This window comes from Lingula anatina, chromosome 5, assembly GCF_051362555.1.
Source record: "Lingula anatina isolate TDL-2025a chromosome 5, LinAna3.0, whole genome shotgun sequence".
In the NCBI taxonomy this organism is placed as follows: domain Eukaryota; kingdom Metazoa; phylum Brachiopoda; class Lingulata; order Lingulida; family Lingulidae; genus Lingula; species Lingula anatina.
Window position 1 is genome coordinate 14,672,385 of NC_141771.1, and position 25,235 is coordinate 14,697,619.

The following is a 25,235-nucleotide window of genomic DNA, read 5'->3' on the forward strand; positions in this document are numbered from 1 at the left end:
ACTTTGGTAGCCCTCTGCGATTCGGATGGTTGATGAGCCGAAAATTTGACAATTTTTTAAATGAAGGATAGGAGGATAACCGTAAACACAAATTTAGGACTGGCTGTGTAAAATGCAATTTGTAGAGTCGCTGCTTTAGAGGAGGCAAACAATTACAATGGCGGTGTTTGTAACAGCTTAAACAATCACACACACTTAAGTTGTCCAATGAAGGTGTGTCTTGATTGTGTCTTGATGAAAAAAATACTTCCATACGCATTTTACTCAGTAATCTGTCTAATACATGTAATTCAAACGACAATTGGTGCCAATATAACTTCGTGCAAACTGACGTATAGTCCTGATGCTTGAGCAATTGGGAATCAGGCACTTACCAACCCGAACTGAACCAGTGTGGTGAGTCAACCCCACACCGACAACACGCAAAGCATGGAGAAGTGTGCAGTAGGGCGGCTTAACGAAAAAAAAAAAAAAAAAAAACAAACCGAAAACGGCGAATAAAAGCAAGAAATTTGGCATGTAGTTCCCTTTTGACATTCTAAAACAAATAAGAGCCACACCCACCTGAATTATTTTACCGTTTGACCCAAGTTGACCCTATGAGAAATGACATATGTAGAATTCAACCAAATTTCGATTCACAGCGGATCTTTTTCCCGCAGAGAAAGAGCGGTCTTCTCGAACTGCCCACACCCCTTGCATACATTTTACATCATCCCCAGAAATGCACTGCATGACGTCACGCTTAGCCCACTGCGCATGCGTGCACTTTTAATGAGTTGCTAGATTGCCATAGGAAAATGAATGGGTTCGCGATTCGTGGGTACTTCGTGATAATTGACAAACTAACGGTCTGATGCCGATAGACAGCAACGCTGTGCTATGCTTCAAGCAACTCCTGACCAAATATCGCTAGGTTTTTTTTTAAATTCTGTTGTACACACGTACTAAGAAGTTTGCCGTGTATTGCCTAGCCTACCCTCAGCAAAACGCACATATTTTCAGAAATAGTGGTTTTAGACGGTAGATTCACTTAGAAACAAAGGCAAACTAATTCGTTGCCGATAGCACCAGCAGATAGCAGCACCATACAGACTCTGATTAAAAACTTTCATGGCAATTGAAGAACTTTTACCACTGTACAATGGAGTCCAAAAAAGCACTTGGCACAAATGTGAAACTGCCCAGTGCAAGGCCAAGAATTCTATCAGTATTTTCAATCATATTATCCGATTCTACGTAAAGTGACTGACAATATCATTATTCAGTATTTAACTAATCTCTTAATCCAAAATTCCTATCATCATTTAATAATAATGCAAAATTCTTCTTTCAGATTGCTATTTATTTTAAATTTTAATGCTGCAACTGTTCCAAAATAATCTTGTAGTAAAGGAAAAATGCAAATAAGAAGTGGAAGACCAATTTTGCACACATTGTTTGAATATAAAAAGAATAAGATTATGATTTAACAAATTAAAATAATTTTTCATTAACTCTTTCATGAATAACATATTAAACAAAATTTAAGTTATAAATTAGTGGTAATGGCTTATTCTGGAATATATGACCTCTGCACATCATCAGTAGCCTACCTGACTTGGTACAGTATAGTTACTACTTGGATACAGAGTTAGATTTAATAATGTAACAATAAGAACAATATACATTACAATAAACTTCTCTGCACATGTCAGACGCCTGTAACCATGAGCTAACACTACTTGACAATGGGCTGAGCACTTATCACAGAGTCTGTGTGCGATGCCATTGTTTTGCTGTGATTGGCTAGTTGAGTCACGTGAAGCCCTACTGTAGCGCCCTCGCGTATCGCGTGAATGCTGCGCATTTCTGGCCATGTGCATATGTAATCCAGGCAAGATTGAATCAAGGCAGATTTTTAATCCGTATAGACCACCATCATCTGTAGACCAAGATATAATGCCGTAGAGGAGATAATGCGCAAGTTGTAGAATATATTGCTGTTGTTGAAACGTGATTGTGGTAGTTGATATCTAATTGCGGTTGTTCAGACACCCAGGGTTCCCGTACTGGTTCCGACTATAAACCAAAAATTCAACATGTATTACATACATAAACCCGACAATATATTCATTTGAAGGTTTGGTCGTCTACATTAATACTAGCTACGTTAGGCGAATTTATGGATGTTTACTCTCAAATTCATCTCCAATATCAAAATATGATTATGTAGTCCACCAGACAACATTAAGCTGAAGACCCAGTACTGTATTTCATATACACCCTGCTATTAGGTCAGTTGTATCAGTGTCACAACTGAATTCAGTTAGATAACAGCGATGAAATAATGTGCCGTCATGTCTGTATTGTACAAAGAGATAACCCCAAAAATTGCTGATTAAGATGTACTTTGAAGTCTCCTTGAACAATGAACGTCTCACCTGATCAGGTGTACGTGTCAAGAGAGACAGCACATCTAATGCCGACTGGGGCCGTGTACCTGTCACAAAAAGAAAGTGTTAAACACCCCTGCTACTAGGTCAGTTGTATCACTGTCACAATTGAATTCAGTTAGATAAGACTGATGGAATAATAGGTCACCATGTCCGTATTGTCTGTATTGTACATAGAGATAACCCAAAAATTACAAATTAAGATGTACTTTGAAGGCTCCTTGAACAATGAACGTCTCACCTGATCAGGTGTACGTGTCAAGAGAGACTGCACATCTAATGCCGACTGGGGCCGTGCACCTGCCACAAAGAGAAATATAACTGGAGAAAGTACAGGTAAATCCCATTCCTACTATATTGTAATACATTACATTGGGAATATAATTCCGATAATTGTATGATAATGTAGTGGAATGATGCTTGCTGCAGTTTGTGTCTATGTAGGTTGTTATAAACATAACGGGTCGTTACCGAGTCCGGATTGTAGTATTCACTCATCATAATATAAACCCTGTAATATTGCGGTAACCTATGTTTTTTTTTTTTTTTTTTTTTTTTTTTTTTTTTTTTTTTTTTTTTTTTTTTTAATAATATTCTTTCATTTGCAGTTTTCATTTATTTCATATTTCAATTTATAGATTACAATAATTTTAATTACATAAGTTTCATTTGTACTTCCGCCTTTTTAATTTTTTTCTTTTTTTCCTGCTATGTGTTTGGTTTTATTACTGCACTCATTTTCATCCTAGTGATATAAACTTTTGTCACATACGCCTAATAATGAGGTAAACAAATACCTTTCATTACATGTATTTAAATATAGCTTTTTGATATGGTTACCTCCATTACAAAATCTTCATCTTTTATCTGATGTATTTTATTTCTTTATTTCAATAGTTTGGTCTTAGGAGCCATGTCTATGTCCAAGATCCTAACGGAAGATTTCCTAACATGCAGCATATGTCATGAAAAGTTCAAAGATCCCAAGGTCCTCAGCTGTGCCCATACGTTTTGCCAGCATTGCCTCCAAGACCATCTGGGCAGAAAATTTCAAGGTCAGCCTCACTTCCCTTGTCCTATCTGTAGACGTCAGTGTGTCCTCCCTGGAGGCGGTTTAAGTGCTATACAAACAAATCATCTTCTGGTCAGCATATCACACACACATGGTCAAGTAGAACAAGCCAAGGCTGCCAAAAAATGCAAGATATGTTGCATGAAAAATGTCTCCAATCCACCGACGGCAACAAAACGATGTTTGGACTGTGAGGAAAGCATGTGTGGAGATTGTTCTTCGGAACATATGCTTCATAACTTCAGTCGTGACCACAAGCTGTTTCCTGTCGACCAGTTTGACAGCGACGAATACGTGACAGAGCTGCGTGCCCGGCAAAACGTCCTGTGTGACCACAACAACAAGGACCCCGTAGAAATCTTCTGCCCAGTGTGTAAAAAGTTCATCTGTGTCGGTTGTATGGTTTTAGAACACCAGGGTCATGATTGCCTTAGAATCAACACTGCTGCCAACAAACGCAAGGAGAAACTAGAACTCAGGGTGAAGCCCATCGAGAAGAAAAGTCTACGGTACGATCACTTTAAAACCGCTGCTGAAAAACAGAAATTATCAGTAGAAGAGGGAAGAAAGAAGGCAAAGGGTCAAGTAAACAAGCAATTGGAGCAAGTTATTAAGATGGCCCGTCAACGTGCCAATGATCTCCTGGGAGAAATAGATGCCATGTCAAATGCCAAATTAGACATTTTAAATGGTTTAATTGCAACTGCTACCGCCGACGAAAAGCAGCTGATGGGTATTGTTGACTTCTCGAGAAAACTCATTAACCATGGCAACGATATAGATGTCCTCCAAATGGCCTCCGCCTGTGAGGAAAGCAGTGAGAGCGTCCAGACTCTCGACATCCCGACCCTGCCCGCAGCCATGACCCAGCTACAGCTGATCACCAAAGACGTGGAGGAGTGCGTTACCAGTATCAACAGTTGCCTTGGAAACGTGGTTCCCGCCGTGAGTGGAAGACTGGTGACATCATTCAAAGTAGAACTGGCCAAGTCTCCTGAAGAGGTGATCAGTCAAGTGACCACTGATAATAATGGTGACACCCTTTGTGGTATTTGGTGTATTGATGACAGGTCACGGAATAGAATCCACATCTACGATTCCAACGTTGTCCTTCAGGGCACAATTCCAAACCCCAGAGCAGCAGAAAAAGACGCCTTTGCTGGGATTGCCATTGATGATGACGCTAACATCGTCACTAGATGTCAGGTGTCAAAAGAAATCATCGTCTACTCCAAGAAAGGAGACCACGTGAGAACATTCCACAGTGAATCACCGGAAGCAGTAGCGGTCAACAGCAAGGGTCACTATATAGTGGCAGGTCGCAGTACTCTGACTCTGCACCACAAGGAGGGCGAGGTCCTGCAGTCGACACCAGACCCAAAGAATAAACATTTGAAATACATCCACTGTAACGTCAATGATGACGTCATCATCAAAGGAGATGACCACATCCGTGTATACGATTCCACTCTCCAGTTTAAATACAGATATGGTACCCAGGGTGATGGAGACGGACAGGTGAACGGTCCGTGCGGCACATGCTCCTTGGATAATGGAGACATCATTCTTGCAGACCTCTGGAATGATCGTCTACACCTGGTGTCACCAGATGGGAAATTCAAGCGATTTCTTTTAACCAAAGAAAATGGAATTGATAGGCCGAAAGATGTTGCAATAAATCATCTCGGACAACTGGTCGTTGGAGAACAGAGGGGGAAGATAAAATTCTTCGAGTTATGAGTGACTGTTAAATTTACAATGTCCTCCAAATATGTGTTTGTGGATACAGACAATTGATTATTTGATAACATATAAAATTGCCATGTAAACACCTTGTAGCTCTTACGTCACTTGCGTTTTGTTTCAATAAAGAACTTTCAAGCAAATTGGTTGTATATAAGGAAGAGAATTGTTTGCTGTGACTTAGCATCATGGAATTTTAAGTATTTATGTATCACGTGTATTTTAGTTTACAAATATTAACCATTGTAAATATGCTCTTTCAAGCAAATTCTCTGATTCTTAGAAATGAAAACTGAGGAGGAGTATATTTCATACATGTGTGTATATTACTGGGAGTATAGGATTAATAGTGTTAATCGGGTCTCGAAAATGGTTAGTTGTGGAACTTAAATTTAAAAAATTGCAAACACCAACTGACAAACATCAATTCTAATCTGGATTTTATTTAGTAGTTATTAATTCCCCGACACAGCTTCGTAACAGTTCCGTCTGCTTTCCCGTTTAAAAAGATTGTTTTCTAATCAAAATGACAAAATGTTTTTAGTATTATATTATTAATAATAAATTGTGATCGACACACATACCTGTGAAGACGGGAAATTTTTTATTATGAATTATACATGTTATTTATTGAAGAATGTTATTTACTGTTTTTAACTTAAGTGTCTGACCCCCGGTGCGTGCGCTGCAGTGCAAATGCGGCGAGTGGAAAAAAAAGTTGAATTACATTTGCTACCTTCGGTGATTATAGATTCACAAGCCATTCTGTACGAAAACCCAAGTAATGTTGACTTTATTTTTCCTTGTAACGGTGGCACAACTTAGATATGTCCTCAAGGTCCACTCAACTCTAGTTTGTGACTGCAGTTTTCAACTATCTGCTTTTCCAAATCATCCAAAACACTCCAAAATTTAAAGTCAGGTGCCGTGTGAATGGCCAACGGCATTGAGAGAAGACAAGAATCCTTCTTTAATTCTGGAGGTACTGTCAACCAAAAGTTTGGATTGTGGACAAGCTCAATTCCATATTCGTGCGCCAGTGTGGCTAGGTACACATCTTCAATGAAGAGATGTTTCCAAAACGAGGCTGAATGGAGGACTCTGACGACTTCGAAAGAGGCTACTGTGGCAAACCCCGAAAGGAAAGCGGGATATTTACTTCCACTGTACTGCCTAAGTGACTGGTAATATTTTTGTGTTGGATTTCGAAAAGGAGAACTCCCTTTCGGGTACAAATAGCCTGTGAACAACGTTTTCATCTTGAAATGAAGACCCTTCAAGTATCGGATAATCTCGCGGTAATTTGCGATAACATCATGCCCGCACCTTAAGACAAATTTTGCACCTGCGCAGTAATCAATGGCCCATCGCATGGCCAGTAGTGACTTTAGAGTGAAATTCTTGTAGGTGTCGTTAAATGTCATTTTGATGATATCTTTGTGTTCAGAGTTTTCTACTAATATCCCACGTTCTACGTCTGAATCATTTGTTTGGCCGACGGCAAATACAGTCTTTATTTTCTCTCCAAGAACGTCTTTAACGCTCCCACACGTCTTTCGATACATGCCCCTGGTGATAAAATCACGAGGATCTGACATAACTAACACTAGGAGGTACACGTCGTCTGTATCCCTGCATGGGCTGTTTATTATGTACCTGTATCTTTTAATGTGGTACCACAGGTCAGAATCATTTTTCTTTAGTTCACATACAATCTCTGGCACTATGCAATCCCCAAGACTAATCTGTTGAGTGTCCTCTTTAACTAATTCTCCTGCAGGCCTCCTGCTCAGATTTTCAGAAGGTTCCATCTGTCTGTTTCCACCTTCATCTTTGTTTTGGACGGAGGTATCGCCAGTCCTCGTGCAGTTCCAAAGAAAATATATGGCCAGAATATTGATAACCACTAATAATAAGCAGATACCCGATCTGGTCTTCATTCCGATGTTTGTTTTGTCTTGCACAGCGCTAGAGAGCATATATGATACCGTTTGTCACTATATCTCATCAGCTATTCCGTTATATACTACAGTGTACAAGTACAAGTGTAGTATGTTATTTCCGTTTTTCTAGTCCCTTATATTATAATGGGGAGCACTGTCCGATATTCAAACACTCACAATTTCGAGTGCTGCTGTTCACTGTTATTTAAATAACACAGTGGACGTGGATGATTTACAACATGGTGTTCGCGCTATCTTTTATTCTTTATGTGGGTAATTATCAAAGCAAAGACGTCACTATTATATATGAATAAACAGGTGTATTCATGTGAAGATAAGGTTGTCAATGAGAAGCCGTAATAAATGTAAAACATTCCTGTGCTTAATAAATTATTATTATAAATGTAATACAAGGTACAGCGTATGATAGAAGTACTAGTATAAACAAAACAATATGATAACACAACATCTCTCAACATTTTTCTTCGTTTAAATTTTTTCGTAAACCGTATTGTAGGCATGGCCTGATAGATTAGTTGGTTATAGCGTACAAATAACGCAATGTCCTGGCTTCATGCCCCAGTGGGACCATTCTCTTTTTATTGTTATTTGTTGTCTGATTTTCTTTTTGTGAACAACTGCTCGATTCTCATTGTTCGGGGCCTGTTTAACAAGTGCTTAATGCAAAGCGCATATTCGGTTACTTGGACGAAAAATTGCAACAACTGTGAATTGCAGATTGGATGTACATGCACACTGTGGTAGCCCTATGCGACTTCGATAGTTGATGAGCCGAAAATTTGGCCAATTTTTTTAAAATGAAGGATTGAAAGGTAACCGTAAACACAAATTTAGGACTGGCTGAGTAAAACTAAAGGCAGGCCTAATTTTCCGAAAACGCAATTTGTAGACTCGCTGCTTTAGATGAGGCAAGAAATCACAATGGCGGTGCTTGTAACCGCTAAAACATTTACATACACTTAAGTTGCCCGATTAAGGTGTGTCTTGAATGTGTATTGATGAAAAAAAACATAAGTTGCATACGCATTTTACTTAGTAATCTGTCCGATAATTCAAACGACAGTTAAGAGTTTATTTAGCCAATTATAAAAATCTTAAATCATTTTCCATTTGGAGCAATATACAGAGTAAAATAATAAAATAATACAATAAATAAATAAATAAATAAATTAAGAATTTAGTTTTGAGATCAAATTTAAATGCGTCACTGCACCTGGATAAAAGCTGTTTAAAAAGCGTTTACTGCCTTTAAAAGTTAAAAGTCTACTGTTGCTTGGTAAAAAAGTAAAAAGAGATGATGCAGGATGGAAAGAGTCTTTCATGGTGTTGACAATTCTTTTCTTCATCCTGTCTTTAAAAATATCATCCAGCTTGGGGAGATCCTCCCCGATAATCCTGCTTGCAGTTTTTACGTTTGTTAATTTCTTCCTTTCCTCCCCAGCTGTTCTGCTATACCATATTATAATTCCGTACGCTAGAATGCTTTCAATTACACACCTGTAAAAATTGACTAAAATAGGCACGCTATCAGTAAAAGTTCTCAATGATCTTAAAAAATACGGTCTTTGCCGTGCCTTCTTTAAATCTTTGCGGTGTTATCTTTCCAATTCAATTTACTGTTAAGGTGTATACCAAGTAGTTTAAATTCCTCTACCCTACTAACTTCAACATTACCAATGGTGAGTGGTACCTTTACATTCTGATTCCTTCTAAAATCCACTATCATTTCTTTGGTTTTAGTTACGTTCAAGATAATTACTCTCGCACCAGCTTAACACCGACTCAACAGATTCTCTATTTGTAGTCTCGTCATTATCAGTAACTAGCCCTACAAGCGTAGAATCATCCGCAAATTTCATGAGAAAAGTTCCGTCGCTTACACCAGTGCAATCATAGGTAAAAAGGGAGTAAAGACAAGGTGAAAGGACGCATCCCTGTGGTGCACCGGTATTTAAGACTGTTATTTTTGAGCTAAAGGAGCCGACTTTAACAGATTGTCTTCTATCTAAAAGAAAGTCTAAAATCCAGTCACAAATAAAAACAGGTAGCTTAAGATGGTTTAAAAGTTTCAAATATAGTTTTTTTGGCACAATTGTGTTAAAAGCTGAACTGTAGTCAATAAATAAAATCCTTGTATAAGAGTTTTTGTTATCTCAGTGTTGTAGTACAGTGTGTAGGCACAGATTAACTGCATCTTCAACATTTCTGTTAGATCGATAAGCGAATTGCAGTTGGTGCCAATATAACCTCGTGCAAGCTGCCGTATAGTCAAATGTGCATCAGACATTGATCAACCCGCACTGAACCAGTGTGGTTAGTCAACCCCACTCCAACAACACGCAAAGCATGGAGAAGAAGTGTACAGCAGGGTTGCTTAACGAAAAAAAACGGCGAATACAAGCAAGAAATTGGGCATGTGGTTCCCTTTTGACATTCTAAAACAAATAACAGCCACACTCACCTGATTTCGATTCACAGCGGATCTTTTTCCCGCAGAGAAAGAGCGGTCTTCTCGAACTGCCCACACCCCTTGCCTACATTGTACATGTATATGTAATCCAGGCAAGATTGAACCAAGGCAGATTTTTAATCCGTATAGACCACGATCACCTGTAGACCAAGATATAATGCGGTAGAGGAGATAATGCACAAGTTGAGGAATATATTGCTGTTGTTGAGACGTGATTGCGGTATTGATATCTAATTGCGGTTGTTGAGACATCCAGGGTACTGTTTTGGGTTAGAAAGAACATAGAACTCCTTTTTGTACACGGTTGGCTTTATTTTCGGTTTATTCAAAATTGCTGATAAGCTGACAGTTGATAGCTGATAGCCGATAGCCGATAAACGGTCACTAAATTAAAAATAAAAATACAATATAATATATTCAAAGTATAATATAAAACAATGATTCTCATAAATTAAAACAAGTACACTTACATAAATTGTGGAGTCTATATCTTATAAAGAGAGTCATGTCCTTCTGTCCTTCTCCAGTAAAGTCTGTGTATGTGTGTGTGTGATCTCAGTAGGTGTGGTCTTTTGTATTCATGCCTCACATGAGTGAGTGACCACATTTCACATTTGCTTGACTGAACAGTTTTTGTCAATATTTTGTGGATCCCAGAACATCGGGAGGTTCTCCTCGCAGAGATACGTTATATATTTTTATCTCTGCGACACTAATTATTAAACATAAAGTTCAAATAACACACAACTCTTTAACTAATGAAATATATTCATATACTGTAAAGAAATCATAATTATATAACATCATTTATGACTTGTGTACTAATATATATATAATGTTGCATTTAGTATTTAAGAGCAATTACATATCCTCAACAGGAATTAATAAACCCAATCTTCTCACAGATCTCTCTACCTCAATATTCTTAGCACCCTTGTACTCATGAACTTTTTCTCCCACTCTATAATTTTTATAATACTTTTACCCTTCTTACTAGACCATCAGTGCCAGGGAAAACTTCAGTAACCTTTGCAAGACGATATTCTCCCTTGAGAACATTCCTATCAGGTACTAAAACAACATCTCCCACTTTCAAGTCTCGATTCCCTTTAAACCATTTGGTTTGATGGACAAGAGTGTGTGCAAAGAGATTCTTCCATTGCTCTCAGAACTGTTTCACACAGCCTTCCACTAAAGTGAGACGAGATCTCAAGGAATGATTTGCATCATAACCTCCAGGATTTCTAGAAGTAGATCTACCAAGAAGTAGAGAATTGGGAGTAAGGATATTGAGAGTAGAATCAACACTGGGCATCAATCCTATTTGTATTTCATTAAGCAAATCTGCAACTTGTGTAAAGACTGAGAATTTCAGGCACAGATAACCTCTGATTTTTCACACTAAGGTCAATTGCTTTTTTTAGCAGACTTTACCAATGATTCTACAGCACCTTGATACCATGGACTGTCAGCAGGCCCAAATTTCCAATTAAGACCCACATCTGAACCTTGTCTCAAAAGAACGTCTTTATCTTTATTGGCCTATGCTCGTGCTAATTCAAAGCTAGCACCTAGAAGTTGAGAACCAAGATCTAAATAGATAACAAACGGCCATCCTCGAATAGCTGCAAAACGAGACAATGCCAACAAAAATGACTGTGTATCATATCAAAACACCACTTCAATGTGAACAGCCCTGCAACAAAGATCAGTAAAAATGACCCCCCATGCTTTACCAGTAGTGGGTTTTTGAACTTCCCCCTTTACCTGGTAGGGTCCAAATAAATCCAACATCACAGTGGAAAATGGAGGAGAAGGCATGAGACGAGCAGGTGGCATAGGGCCCATTTTTTGATCAACGTATTTTGTTTTGAGAAGTTTGCACAATTGACAATTGTCACAAATACTTTTGCTTAATTTTGCAGCATGAGATGTCCAAAATCGTAACCTGAACTTTGCTGCTGTAACATCGCGACCTTTATGACCACAATTTAAATGTTAATCATTCATAAACAATTTGGTCAAAGGATGCTTTCTAGGCAGTAAAATCAATGGTTTGTTTTCAGGTGTCAGTGGATTTTGATGTGCAATGCGTGTCCCTACTACCCATAATCCATTTTGTTTAACGGGCATCAAAGTACGGAATTGTGCTTTCACTCCATCATTATACCATGCAGAATTCTGAGCATCAGATATCAAAAGCATTTCAGCCTGTGTAAGTAATTCAGGTGTAACATTGGACTTATTTCCTCCTCGGAAAGAACCTGCTCTGAAAATTGCCAAGATCCTAGCATAAGCCCATTTTATAACTTTCAAAGATGAACACCTAGGATAAGATGTCTCTGCATGGAGTAATGTGCCAGTATTCACTGTTTTCAAAGATGCTTGGATTTTCTTCTCACCTCGAAGAAATTCAGACACAGTAGGGTTAAATTTCACACTCCACTGATATCGTGGCTTGTAAAGAAACTCTGGTCCATTGAACCATTCTGAAACAGGACCTAAATCACTAGGAAACCTACCTCTTGTGACCCAATCAGCAATACTATGCTGTCCACTAATCCAACCCCAGCAACCAACATCCCCTGTTGTTGCTGCCTGGAATTCTCCAATACGAACACCCTCATATACACGGAATCGAGTGCTCAGTTTGTTAATCATACACAAAACGGTTGCTGAATCAACTAATTGCAATATTTCAGAAAATTGAAATCTGCATTCAGATTCAATTACTTTTTTGACATAACAGCACCATTTAATTCCATTTGTGGAATTGAAATACGATTCAAAGGTGCAATTCGACATTTTGCCATTACTAACCTACACCAGAAAGTGCCATCTTTCAAAGTCCACCTAATGTAGGCTGCACATCCATATGCGTTTTCTGAACCATCAGACAAGATGATTAACATTGGATCACCAACAACATCATGCACTGGTTTCAATTCATCAATCTGAAACAATGAACAGAAAAATTTCCTCAATTTGACATTTAATACCTCTGGAATAGCTTCGTCCCAATGTAGACGCATGTTTCTCTCAAATACATCTTTGCAAGTAAGAGAAAAGGTACAAGGAAGCCAAATGGATCAAATATTCCCATCACTTGCTCCAAAACTATGCGTCTGGTCAGCACAGTAGCTATTTCACCTGGAACCTGAGATGAAAGAAGGTTAGGTTCAGTACGAATATTTCTACGTTTCGTAGATTTCGTAGAGAAATTCAAACATGCTTTGAAAACAATAACATCATCTGAGGGAATCCAAGAAACGCCCAAAACTTTGTGGATTTCTGACTTAGCTTTAGGTACATTCTGACCCCCAAAGATCCACCCTTTTGTCTTAAAACCTCCCTTGGAAAAATAATATCATTGTCTCTGGATAAGAGTTCAGCTTGAGAAAAGCTTTACACACTATCCACTATATCATCAACATAGGAAGATTCTTTGATGATATCAGCTGCCTGTGGACTGATAGAACAAAAGAAGTCAGCAGTCATGTCTTTTGCCTCAATTGCAATTGTACCTGCAGGCTTGTCTCCCATATTTACACGTGTAATGCACCAAATGTCTGGGGGTCTATTTTCCATGTCACGCCACAAAAATCGGTGAGTATTTTGTTCTAACTTCCCCAGAAAAACTGAATTATACATCTTTCTGATGTCACCAATCAAAACAACTGGGTTTTCACGGAATCTAATCAAGAGTCCTAGCAAATTGTTTTTGAATGTATCAGGGCCTTTTGCAAGAAATGAATTCAAAGAAACCCCTTGGAAAAGTTGGCTACTGTTGAAAACAATTCTGACTGGAGTTGATGAATTTTGTGGCTGCTCGACAGCTAAGTGTGCTAAATAGAAGCCAGGGCCATCCCATTCAAGAATTTCTTGCTGGGTCATTTTTCTAGCTACATCTATAGTTTCCATATCATGTATTTGTTCAGAGTACTTCTCTGCCCATTGAGGGTCCATTTTAAGTTTTTTTCAGTACTTTTCAAAGTGGCAAAAACAGCATTATAATTGTCAGGCAATAATGTTGGGTCAAATAACCAGGGATATTCAGCAGACCAGCATTCACGTTCTTTGTCATAGTGCAATTTTGAAGTTATCAGTTGTAATTCTTGTTCCTCTTTAAAAGAATATGTATGTCCCACAGATGGACATTTTCCACATTTGCAAGCACCACATTTTGGATTCATTTCCGTTCCCATTTTCTCACCTAATATGAAAGTATCAATATTAGAGAGCTTTTCGGGAAAAATGTGACTCACTTTTTGTTTTCAAAGAGTCTACGCTTTTGTGCCCATTAAAGGAGTCTGAAAAGACAATTTTACCCTTGCTTCTAGAAGGATTAAAATTCACAACACTCCCACCCTTAGTAGGGTTTGAGAAGGGACCAGCAGAGCTATCTACAGTATGTCCCTGAGAGGGATCAGTAATCTCAACACCCCCACCCTTATAAGGGTCTGAGAAAGGACCAATAGAGGAAACTACAGTATGTCCCTGAGAGAGATCAGTAACCTCAAAACCCCCACCCTTAGAAGGGTCTGAGAAAGGGCCAATAGAGGAAACTACACTATTCCCTTGGGAGGGATCAATTATCACAACACCCCCACCCTTAGAAGGATCTGAGAGGGGGCCAATAGAGGACACAACACCTTGACTCTGAGAGGGATTAATAATCATAGTGTCCCCACCCTTAGAAGGGTCTGAGAAGGGGCGGTTAAATTCACTGTGAGTGACTTTCATACAAGAAGAGTTCACATGCATATACATGTACTGACAGATTTGCAGAGAGTAACTGAATAACCAATGCTGTTGGATTTCTCTGTTCGTTTTACTGTTCAATTAACTTATGATATCCTGGCAAACATACACCCAAATCCCCCTCCATTACACTGAGGTTAGCACCATCAGACTCGATTTCTTTTTTTTTTTTTTGGATGTAAACCAAAATAATCCCCACCTAACAATATGTCAACGGGTCCGTTTGGCCTTTGAAGAGTTTTTTGGATCAAAATTTGGAAAAATGTTTGCAATGGCAGTCTCACTTAACTGAGAAACAGAGCTTGAGAGTGTAGGCAAACAAAAGACTTCAACTTTCACTTTTCTACCACTGACAGTAATAAGAGTGACTTCATACAAATGAGTAGAAATTGTGTCTGTAGAGGGTAATCTATTCATTTGAATGGAAACTTTTCCAAATTTCTTTGCGTTTAGTTTTTCAACGCCGTTTTGAGAAATAAAAGTAGTATCAGCACCATCATCACAAAAAACAACAGCTTTGTTTTTGGATGGAGAAACTGGGACATCATATATGGCATAGAGTGTCTTACCATTACTTTTGGCTACATTGCTCTCAGCATGTTTGCTCTCCACAGAAGTGTCACCTGTATTATAGCCTTTATCTACAGTGGGTGCTTGCCAACACATCAGGGTGTGGTGGGAACATCTGTTACAATAAGAGCATGGACTATTTTCTTTGCAGCTGGCTCTTCTGTTGGAAGCAAAACACCTGAAGCATCTACCTGCTTGTCTGAGTTTTTCTTTTCTTTCAGGTACTGTGTGTGTGTGTGTGTGTGTGATCTCAGTAGGTGTGGTCTTTTGTATCACATGAGTGAGTGACCACATTTCACATTTGCTTGACTGAACAGTTTTTGTCAATATTTTGTGGATCCCAGAACAGTTAACATACATGAACCCGATAATATATTCATTTCAAGGTTTGTTCGTCTACATTAATACTAGCCACACTAGGCGAATTTATGAATGTTTCCTCTCAAATTCATCTCTAATATCAAATCATGATTACTTATTCACAATACATTAAGCTGAAGACCCAGTACTGTATTTCATATAGGCCTACATGCTGCGTTAAATCTGTGTTAAACACCCCTGCTACTAGGTCAGTTGTATTATCAGTGTCACAACTGAATTCAGTCAGATAACAGCGATGAAATAATGTGTCACCGTGTCTGTATTGTCTGTATTGTACATAGAGATAACCCAAAAATTACTGCCTAAGATAACTTTGAAGTCTCCTTGAACACTAACGTCCACCTCAGGTCAAGAGAGACAACACATCTAATGGCGACTTGGGGCGTGTACCTGCCACAAAAAGAAATATAACTGGAGAAAGTGCAGGTAAATCCCACTCCTAATACAGTATATTGTAATACATTACATTGGGAATATACATGTAAGTCAGATAATTGTATTATAACGTAGCGGGATGGTGCTTGCTGCAGTTTCTATAGGATAGTAAACATATAACTCGTCGTTACTAAGTCCGGAGTGTAGTATGCACTCGTCAGAATAAATTCCCTGTGATATTTCAGTTACGTACTTTTTATTTAGAATTTTATCCAATTTTCATTTTCATTTATTTCATAATTCACTTGATTGCTTACGATAATGTTAAATTACATATCTGTATGTGTAGCTTCTTTTTCACCTCCACCTTTCTTTTCTTTTTTCTTTTCATTTATTTATTTATGCATTTTGTTTCGTGCTTGGATTTACTGCACTGATTTTCATTCTATTGATATAAACCTATTGTCACATATGCCCAATAAAGAGGCTTACGGGGTCCTCAGTAAATAATGAACTTTTCTTTCATGTGTCGGCACTTGTCTTACTCATTTTAACATAAAGTAGCATACCTTACGTAACATGCATTTAAATATAGCTTTTTGATATGTTTACCTCCATTACCAAACCTCCACCTTTTATCTGATGTATTTCATTTCTTTATTTTCATATTTTGGTCTTAGGAGCCATGTCTCTATCCAAGAACCTAACACAAGATTTCCTAACATGCAGCATATGTCATGAAAAGTTCAAAGATCCCAAGGTCCTCAGCTGTGCCCATACGTTTTGCCAGCATTGCCTCCAAGACCATTTGGGCAGAAATTATCAAGGTCAGCCTGGCTTCCCTTGTCCTATATGTAGACGTCAGTGTGTCCTCCCTGGAGGCGGTGTAAGTGCTTTACATACAAATCATCTTCTGGTCAGCATATCACAAACACATGGTCAAGTAGAACAAGCCAAGGCTGCCAAGAAATGCAAGATATGTTGCATGAAAAATGTCTCCAATCCACCAACGGCAACAAAACGCTGTTTGGACTGTGAGGAAAGTATGTGTGGAGATTGTTCTTCGGAACATATGCTTCAAAACTTCAGTTGTGACCACAAGCTGTTTCCTGTCAATCGGTTTGAAAGCGACGAATACGTGACAGAGCTGCGTGCCCGGCAAAACGTCCTGTGTGACCACAACAACAAAGACCCCGTAGAAATCTTCTGCCCAGTGTGTAAAAAGTTCATCTGTGTCGGTTGTATGGTTTTAGAACACCAGGGTCATGATTGCCTTAGAATCAACACTGCCGCTAACAAACTAAAGGAGAAACTAGAACTCTGCGTGAAGCCTATCGAGAAGAAAAGCCTACGGTACGATCACTTTAAAACCGCTGCTGAAAACCAAAAATTGTCAGTAGAAGAGGGAAGAAAGAAGGCAAAGAGTCAAGTAAACAAGCAGTTGGAGCAAGTTATTAAGATGGCCCGTCAACGTGCCAATGATCTTCTGGGAGAAATAGATGCCATGTCAAATGCCAAATTAGACATTTTAAATGATTTAATTGCAACTGCTACCACCGAAAAACACCAACTGGACGACATTGTAGACTTCTCGAGAAAACTCATTAACCATGGCAACGATATAGATGTCCTCCAAATGGCCTCGGTCTGTGAGCAAAGCAGTGAGAGCGTTCAGACTCTCGACATCCCGACCCTGCCCGCCGCCCTGACCCAGTTACAGCTTATCACCATCGACACGGAGGTGTGCGTTATCAATATCAACAGCAGTCTTGGAGATGTTGTTCCCGCCGCTAGTGGAAGACTAGTGACATCATTCAAAGTAAAACTGGCCAAGTCTCCTAAGGAGATAATTAGTCACGTAACCACTGATATAAATGGTGACACCCACTGTGGTATTTGGTGTATAGATGACAACGCACGGAGTAGAATCCTCATCTACGATTCCACCTTTGTCCTTCGGGGCACAATTCCAAACCCAAGAGCAGCAAAAAAGTACGCCTTCTCTGGTATTGCCATTGATGGTGACGGTAACATTGTCACTAAATGTCAGGGGTCAAGTGAAATCATTGTCTACTCCAAGACAGGAGATCGGGTGAGAGCATTCCACAGTGAATCACCAGAAGCAGTAGCGGTCAACAGCAAGGGTCACTATGTAGTGGCAGGTGGCAGTACTTTGACTGTGCAGCGCAAGGAGGGCGAGGTCCTGCAGACGACACCAGACCCAGAGGGTCAATATATCAAATACATCCACTGTAACGTCAATGATGACGTCATCATCACAGGAGATGATCACATCCGTGTATACGATGCCACACTCCAGTTTAAATACAGATATGGTTCCCAGGGTGATGGAGACGGACAGGTGAACGATCCGTGCGGCACATGCTGCTTGGATAACGGGGACATCATTCTAACAGACCTCAACCACCATCGTCTACACCTGGTGTCACCAGCTGGGAAATTCAAGCTTTTTCTTTTAACCAAAGAAAATGGACTTGTTAGTCCGAAAGATGTTGCAATAAATCGTCTCGGACAACTGGTAGTTGGAGAAAATAAAGGCGAAATTAAATTCTTCGAACTGTGAGTGACTGTTCGGCTTACAATAGACTAATTAAAGGGTGTATGTATTTGTAAATATATATACAATTCTTTGGATATTCCATTACATATTAGAAAACCAGTTTGCCAACATCTTGTAACTCTTTCGTCACTTGGACCATCAACGTTTTGTTTCAGCCCTCGGCACTGGTTGTATGTAAGGACGAGAATATAAGTATATAAGGATGAGCTGTGACTTAACAGATATATAATAGAATATGAAGTATTTATGTATCATGTGTATTTTATTTTGCAAACATAAACCGCTGCCTCCTTCAAGCGAAAAATTCTCTATGATTCTTAGAAAAGAAAACTGAAGAGGCATATATTTTATACGTGTTTGTATATTACTGGGAGTACAGGAAGGGATATGTTAATTGGGACTCGGATGAGAGATTAGTTGTGATCGACCTTATTTTAATTTTAAATTCTATCAAAGACATCCAACAAACATTCAAATCTGGATTATATTTTGTATTCAACGATGCAGTTTAGTAAAAGTAGCGTCTGCTTTCCCGAATAAAAATATTGTATTCCACGCAAAATGACAAAATGTATTTTAATATTATATTACTGAAAATAATATGTGTTCAACGCAAACATCAGTGAAGGTATGGAGTCGTATGTTTTGAACTATACGACTGGAAAAAGTGTTATTTACTTTAGTACAGGTTGTAATGCTTTGTTTTACTGAACTGTCCTTAAATTAATTGGTTTTTGCAGCGGGCTGTTCCACCACGGTGCTCACGAATATTTTTAACTCTCAAAATTACGCCTTGGTTGTCCACCGCTTGACGTTAGTAGTATTTTACTGCAGTAGGTTTCTGTTTATTAATTATGTTTTAAAGGGCTCGACCCCGGTACGTGCGGTGCAGTGCAAATACTGCAAGTGAAAAAAAAGTTGAATTACATTTGCTACCTGCGGTGATTTTAAATTCACAAACCATTCTGTAGGGAGAATCCAGGCACAGAAATGTTGATCTTATTTTTCCTTGTGGCGAAGGAATAACTTACATGTTTCCCCAAGGTCCGCGCAACTCTTGTTTTTGACTGCAGTTTACAACTATCTGTTTATTCCAATCATGAAAAACACTCCAAAATTTAAAGTCAGGAGCTTTGTGAATGGCTAACGGCAGTGACAGAAGACAAGAGTTCTTTTTTAATTCTGGAGGTACTGTCAACCAAAAGTTTGGATTTCGATCCCGTTTTCGTGCGCCAGTGTGGATAAGTACACATCTTCAGTGAAGAGATGTTTCCAAAACGAAGCTGAATGGAGGACTCCGACGACTTAGAATGATGCTACTGTAGCAAATCCCGACAGGAAAGCCGGATATTTATTTCCAATGTACTGCCTAAATGAATGATAATATTTTTGTGTTGAGATTTCGAAAAGGAGAATTCTCCTTCTGGTATAAATAACCCGTGAATAACGTTTCCGTCTTGTGTTTTGGAAGATCCCTCAAGTACCTGATAATCTCGCGATAATTTGCGACAACATCGTGCCCGCACCTCAAGATAAATTTTGCACCTGTGCAGTAATCAATGGCCCATCTCATGGCCAGTAGTGACTTTAGAGTGAAATTCTTGTAAGAGTCGTAAAATGTCATTTTGATGATATCTTTTTGTTCAGAGTTTTCTGCTAATATCCCATGTTCCATGTCTGAATCATTTGTTTTGGCGACAACAGTTTTTATTTTCTCTCCAAGAACGTCCTTAACGCTCCCACACGTCTTTCGGTACATGTCCCTGGTGACAAAATCACGAGGATCGGACATAACTAACACTAGGAGAAATACGTCGTCTGTATCCCTGCAGTGGTTGTTTATGATGTACCTGTATCTTTTAATATGGTACCACAGGTCAGAATCATTTTTCTTTAGCTCACATACAATCTCCTGTAACATGCAATCCCCAAGACTAATCTGTTGACTGTCCTCTTGAACCAATTCTCCTGGATGCCTCCTGCTGAGATTTTCGGAACTTTGCATCTTTCGGTTTCCATCTTCATCTTTGTTTTTGACGGAGAGCGCGCCATTCCGGGTACACTGCACAACGCTAGAGAACATGTACGATACCGTTTGCTATATATATATCTCATCAGCTATTCCGTTATATACTACAGCGTACATATACATGTGTAGCAGGGGCGTAACCAGACCTTTTAAAATTGTACGTACAGATTTTGAAAATTCCCAGGTACGATTATATTCCGTGAAAAATACACTAAATTTATGGAGAATAATATCATGGTTGGCTAAAAATTGTACGCACAGTGCATCCGTGCGTATGCCTGGTTACGCCCCTGTGTAGTATGTATGATCTTTCGCTTTTTCTAGCCCCATGAATTATACTGTCCGATATTCAAACACTCAAAAATTTCGAGTGCTCATATTCACTGTTATTCAAATAGCACAATGGACGTGGATAATTTACAACATGGCGTTCCCGTTATCTTTTTATTCCTGATGTGGGTAATTATCCAAACAAAGACGACACTTTAAAATATTATAAACAGGTGTATTCATGCGAAAGTGACTGCGGACACTTTACTGGGAGACCAACTGGCAGGTAAAGAAGAGCGCTAGGCAAGACAAGCGAGCCTTCATTCACGAACTCACAGAGGAGACAGAGGCAGCAGCAAGGAAGGGAGACATGAAAAGAATCTATGAAATTACAAGAGCGTTATCAGAAAACGAGGAACCTTACCCAACCAGCGAGAGACAAGAACGGTACCGTAAGACCATAGCAGGAGAGGCAGAGCAAAGAGCAAGATGGGCAGAATATTTTAAGGAGACTTTGAACAGAACCCCACCAGCAGTACCTCCTGACATACCACCAGCCAATCAGTTACTTGACGTTAATACTAACCCACCAACAAAGCAAGAGATCATGAAAGCCATCAAGTCCCTGAAGTCTGGCAAAGCAGCAGGACCAGACGGCATTCCACCAGAAGCCCTGAAGGCAGACATCCAGACATCAACGAATTGCTGCACCCATTGCTAGTAAAGATCTGGGAGAAGGAAGCAGTACCAGAGGACTGGAAGAAGGACTGTATTGTGAAACTACCCAAGAAATGAGACCTCACGTTGTGCAACAACTGGAGAGGGATTATGCTACTTTTTATACCTGGAAAAGTACTGTAAAAATCATCTTGGAGAGACTTAAGACTGCCCTCAACATGACCCTGCGAGACGAACAAGCAGGCTTCCGCCAAGATAGATCCTGTACAGACCACATCACCACAATGAGAATCATCATCGAGCCGTCATTGGACTGGCAGACACCACTGTACAGCGTTTTTGTAGACTTCCAGAAGGCGTTTGACAGCGTGGACAAGGAGGTCATCTGGAAACTGATGCAGCACTATGGGGTTCCCCCAAAGTACGTCACCATCATTCAGCAGCTGTATGAAGATGCAACCTGCCAAGTCATACACGAGGGAAAGCTAACTGACCCCTCCCAGATACAGACCGCTGTACGTCAGGTGATGGTGGTGGACTGGATTATGCGGCAATCTACTGCAGGCCATAAGACCGGCATCCAGTGGACATTCAACAAGCAGTTGGAAGACTTCGACTTTGCAGATGACATTAGCCTTCTCTCTCACAGACAACAACATGCCCAGGAGAAACTAGAACGTGTCGCAGTAGAGGCAGAGAAGACTGGCCTCAGGGTCAACATCAGGAAGACCGAGGTCCTACGCATCAACAACCAACAGCAAGACCCTCTAATTTCTACAGTGGGAGGAGATCAAGGAAGTAGACAAGTTCACTTACCTGGGCAGCGTAGTGAGTAAAGATGGTGGAGCAGATGATGACATCAGGAGCCGCATCAACAAAGCAAGACATGCCTTCAGACTTTTTCACCCTATCTGGCGATCTTCAGCTATCTCACTCCAAAACACTATCAGAATTTTTAACACCAACGTCTAGTCATTCATGCTTTATGTCTCAGAGACATGGTGCACAACAAAAACCAACAGGAAAAAATTGCAAACTTTCGCCAACAGGTGCTTGCGTAACATCTTAAAAATCAGGCGGCCAGAAGTTATTTCAAACGAAGACCTCTGGGATAGAACAAACACCAATAGAAATAGACATCAAAAAGAGGAAATGGGGGGTGGATAGGCCATACCTTACGCAAACCAACAACAAACGTAACTCGCCAGTCACTAAACTGGAACCCCCAGGGAAAGCGGAAAGTTGGAAGACCCAGGCAGACTTGGCAAAGGAGCACCGACACTGAAATGAAGACAGCTGGAATGACATGGGCCGATCTGAAGATGATCTCCCAGAATCGTGTCCGTTGGAGGGGTGTTGTTGCGGCCCTTTTCTCCCCCGAGGAGATAGAGGCATAATAGATGGATGGAATGATACCGTGTAGATAGAAGTGCTAGTATATACAAAACAATAATACAATATGATAACACATCATCTCCCCTCTTATGAAAGGTTTGCAGATATATATATATATATATATATATATATATATATATATATATATATATATATATATATATATATATATATATAAACCTGAACACATTTTAGAATGATTTTATTTCTTATATTAGAACGATTTTATTATGTGATTTTAATACTATGGAAATTATGGGGTATTACGATTTAAGAGCCAGATCCAGGGGCAGATCCAGGATTATTAGAAGGGGGGATCCAAAACGACAGGCCTCGGATGCGAAGCCGACCATCGCCCACTCGCTGTGGGGTTAACGTTTGGCGCCTGCTCAAGGGCCCAAAAATATCTTGGTAATTTGGAGAGCAGTGCCCTTTGGTTTGGTTTAGAACTATGATATAGGTAGTCGAAATTCTAATTTCAAGAGAGAAATATTGGTTGTGATATAATTATCAGAACCCGAAGGGGGGCTCAGGACCCCCCTGACTCCCCTCTAAATCCACCACTGGATTTTATGTATGTACTCTTTTGTCTTTCACCTCTGAGGTGGAAATAAATAAATAAATAAATATATAAATAAATTAATTAATTAATTAATTATAAGAAGTGCTGAAAGCATGACATTCTTCACTGTCGTTAATTAAAGACTGACAAGTTATATACCATTAATTATTCAAATTTAAAGACAGCTCGGTAGACAACGTGCGTTAGACCATTGTATAGGGATAGGTTTAAAGTCAAATGTTCATCACATCTGTTTTTCAAGATATTTAATTTATCATTTATACTAATTTTCATTCAAACTGGGGTTCTTTAACCGACAGAGTAAAAAATCAAGAAACGAACATTATGTACCTGCAAGTCGATGCTCAAGTACAGTAAAACTCTCTATATAAAGATAAAGAAACACGAAGACCGAATTTAGCTGACAAGTTGTCTCAAATAATTTCTCTTTAAAACTCTCGACTTGATTTGTTTGCATACATTTGACATAAATGTGCAGTAACTCTACCTACTAGCTTTCATTTAATTTTAATTAAAATTTTCATTTTGACCGTATCCCAATACGTATTTTAAAATTACATTGTGCAGACTTCAAGACAAGACTTGTGTGAATATATGATTCAAAGATTGAATAATTCATTAATATATGATGAATAGAATAAGGATCACGTTACCTTGGCGGAGGCCTGCGCTCTTTGAGGGCTTTTCTTGTGTTTATAATCAAAGACGTTATAATAAATAATGTCCACTAAAATAGTTGGATTGTACAATAATTTATATAAATTAATATAACTCTTAAACGAATTTTTAGAAATTTATAAAAATAGATAAAAGCGTTTTAATTGATTAAAATTATATTCAGCACATGGAGGATATTTTTAAAAATACAAATGTACGATCTTTTATTCATCCAAGAATGCATTAATGGTCTTATTTCAAGAAACTATGCATTTGAATATTTCCCATTGTCATACTTTCTATGCCTACGTGCCGTTCAAGGCTCCTAATCTTTCCCAATTCAGGTCTTAAAAACTACACAACTCCTCAAATAAAATAAGTTACCGTCAATAATTCCATCGGAGATGTACAGGAAGAAACTGCTGTCTAATGACTGACCAGACATTTAGAACTAAATCATCAAAATTTTTATCTAATTGGAATAAAACATCAAATACAAGCGCTGGGAGGGCAGTAGAAAAAGAATGTTTTCCCCACCGAGGAAATTTCATTTTGGCTAAGAAACCACTGATTAATAAATGTCGTCACCGGCTTAGGTCATCACTTGGACAAAAAATTGCAACAACTCTGTAATGCAAATTGGATGTACATACACCCTTTTCTAGTCCCTCAGTTCTGTTGTTTGATGATCCATAAATTTGGCCATTTTTTTAAATGAAGAATAGAAGGAGAAACGTAAAATAACAGATAATGGACTGGCTGAGTAAAACTAAAGGCAATCTGTAGGCTTGCTGCTTTAGATGAGGCAAGGGTGGTGTTTGTAACAGCTAAAACAATCGCACACACGTAAGATGTCCAGTGAAAACGTGTCTTGATTGTGATGAAAAATATTACCTTCTTACACATTTTACTAAGTGATTTGTTGACAATTCAAACGACAATTGTTGCCCTTGCGTAAACTGCTGTAAAGTCCTGATGCTTGTACGCATGGGAATACAAAACATTTCATGCATTTATTTATCTATTCATTTATTTGCCTCACAGACGTTTTACTAGGGCTGTAAGACAGTCTTATGTATTTTGAAAATCCTGTGCTTCTTACATGACACTTTGATTACAAACATTTTAGGGAAAATGGGTGGGATCTCAGGTGTTAATAAATAACAGTTGGTGTAGAAAACTCGGATATTACGGACAAGGAAAAATACCAGTTGTCCTAGGTATTAAAATGTTTAATCATTTGGGTGTGGATCAGATAAAAACGGTTTTTA

General features: G+C 38.9%; 4 protein-coding genes across 4 annotated transcripts; 2 read left to right on the forward strand and 2 right to left on the reverse strand.

The window, feature by feature from the left end:
• The first annotated feature begins 3,348 nt into the window (after positions 1-3,348).
• Positions 3,349-5,247, forward strand: LOC106156141 (E3 ubiquitin-protein ligase TRIM56-like). Its single transcript, XM_087014034.1, has one exon. It carries the CDS (start codon positions 3,349-3,351, stop codon positions 5,245-5,247), a length of 1,899 nt encoding a protein of 632 aa, XP_086870160.1.
• Positions 5,248-6,083: 836 nt separating this feature from the next.
• Positions 6,084-7,190, reverse strand: LOC106156143 (beta-1,3-galactosyltransferase 1-like). Its single transcript, XM_013531250.2, has one exon. It carries the CDS (start codon positions 7,188-7,190, stop codon positions 6,084-6,086), a length of 1,107 nt encoding a protein of 368 aa, XP_013386704.2.
• Positions 7,191-16,456: 9,266 nt separating this feature from the next.
• Positions 16,457-18,355, forward strand: LOC147761699 (E3 ubiquitin-protein ligase TRIM56-like). Its single transcript, XM_087014035.1, has one exon. It carries the CDS (start codon positions 16,457-16,459, stop codon positions 18,353-18,355), a length of 1,899 nt encoding a protein of 632 aa, XP_086870161.1.
• A 1,366-nt stretch (positions 18,356-19,721) lies between these two features.
• LOC147761700 (UDP-GalNAc:beta-1,3-N-acetylgalactosaminyltransferase 1-like) lies at positions 19,722-20,357 on the reverse strand. Its single transcript, XM_087014036.1, has one exon. The coding sequence runs from the start codon at positions 20,355-20,357 to the stop codon at positions 19,722-19,724; it is 636 nt and encodes a 211-aa protein (XP_086870162.1).
• Between the last annotated feature and the right edge of the window lie 4,878 nt (positions 20,358-25,235).

What these genes read in the sequence shown, in the direction of transcription:
- LOC106156141 (XM_087014034.1), top strand. Translation starts at nt 3,349, where the DNA reads ATGTCTATGTCCAAGATCCTAACGGAAGATTTCCTAACATGCAGCATA.
- LOC106156143 (XM_013531250.2), bottom strand. Translation starts at nt 7,190, where the DNA reads ATGAAGACCAGATCGGGTATCTGCTTATTATTAGTGGTTATCAATATT.
- LOC147761699 (XM_087014035.1), top strand. Translation starts at nt 16,457, where the DNA reads ATGTCTCTATCCAAGAACCTAACACAAGATTTCCTAACATGCAGCATA.
- LOC147761700 (XM_087014036.1), bottom strand. Translation starts at nt 20,357, where the DNA reads ATGCAAAGTTCCGAAAATCTCAGCAGGAGGCATCCAGGAGAATTGGTT.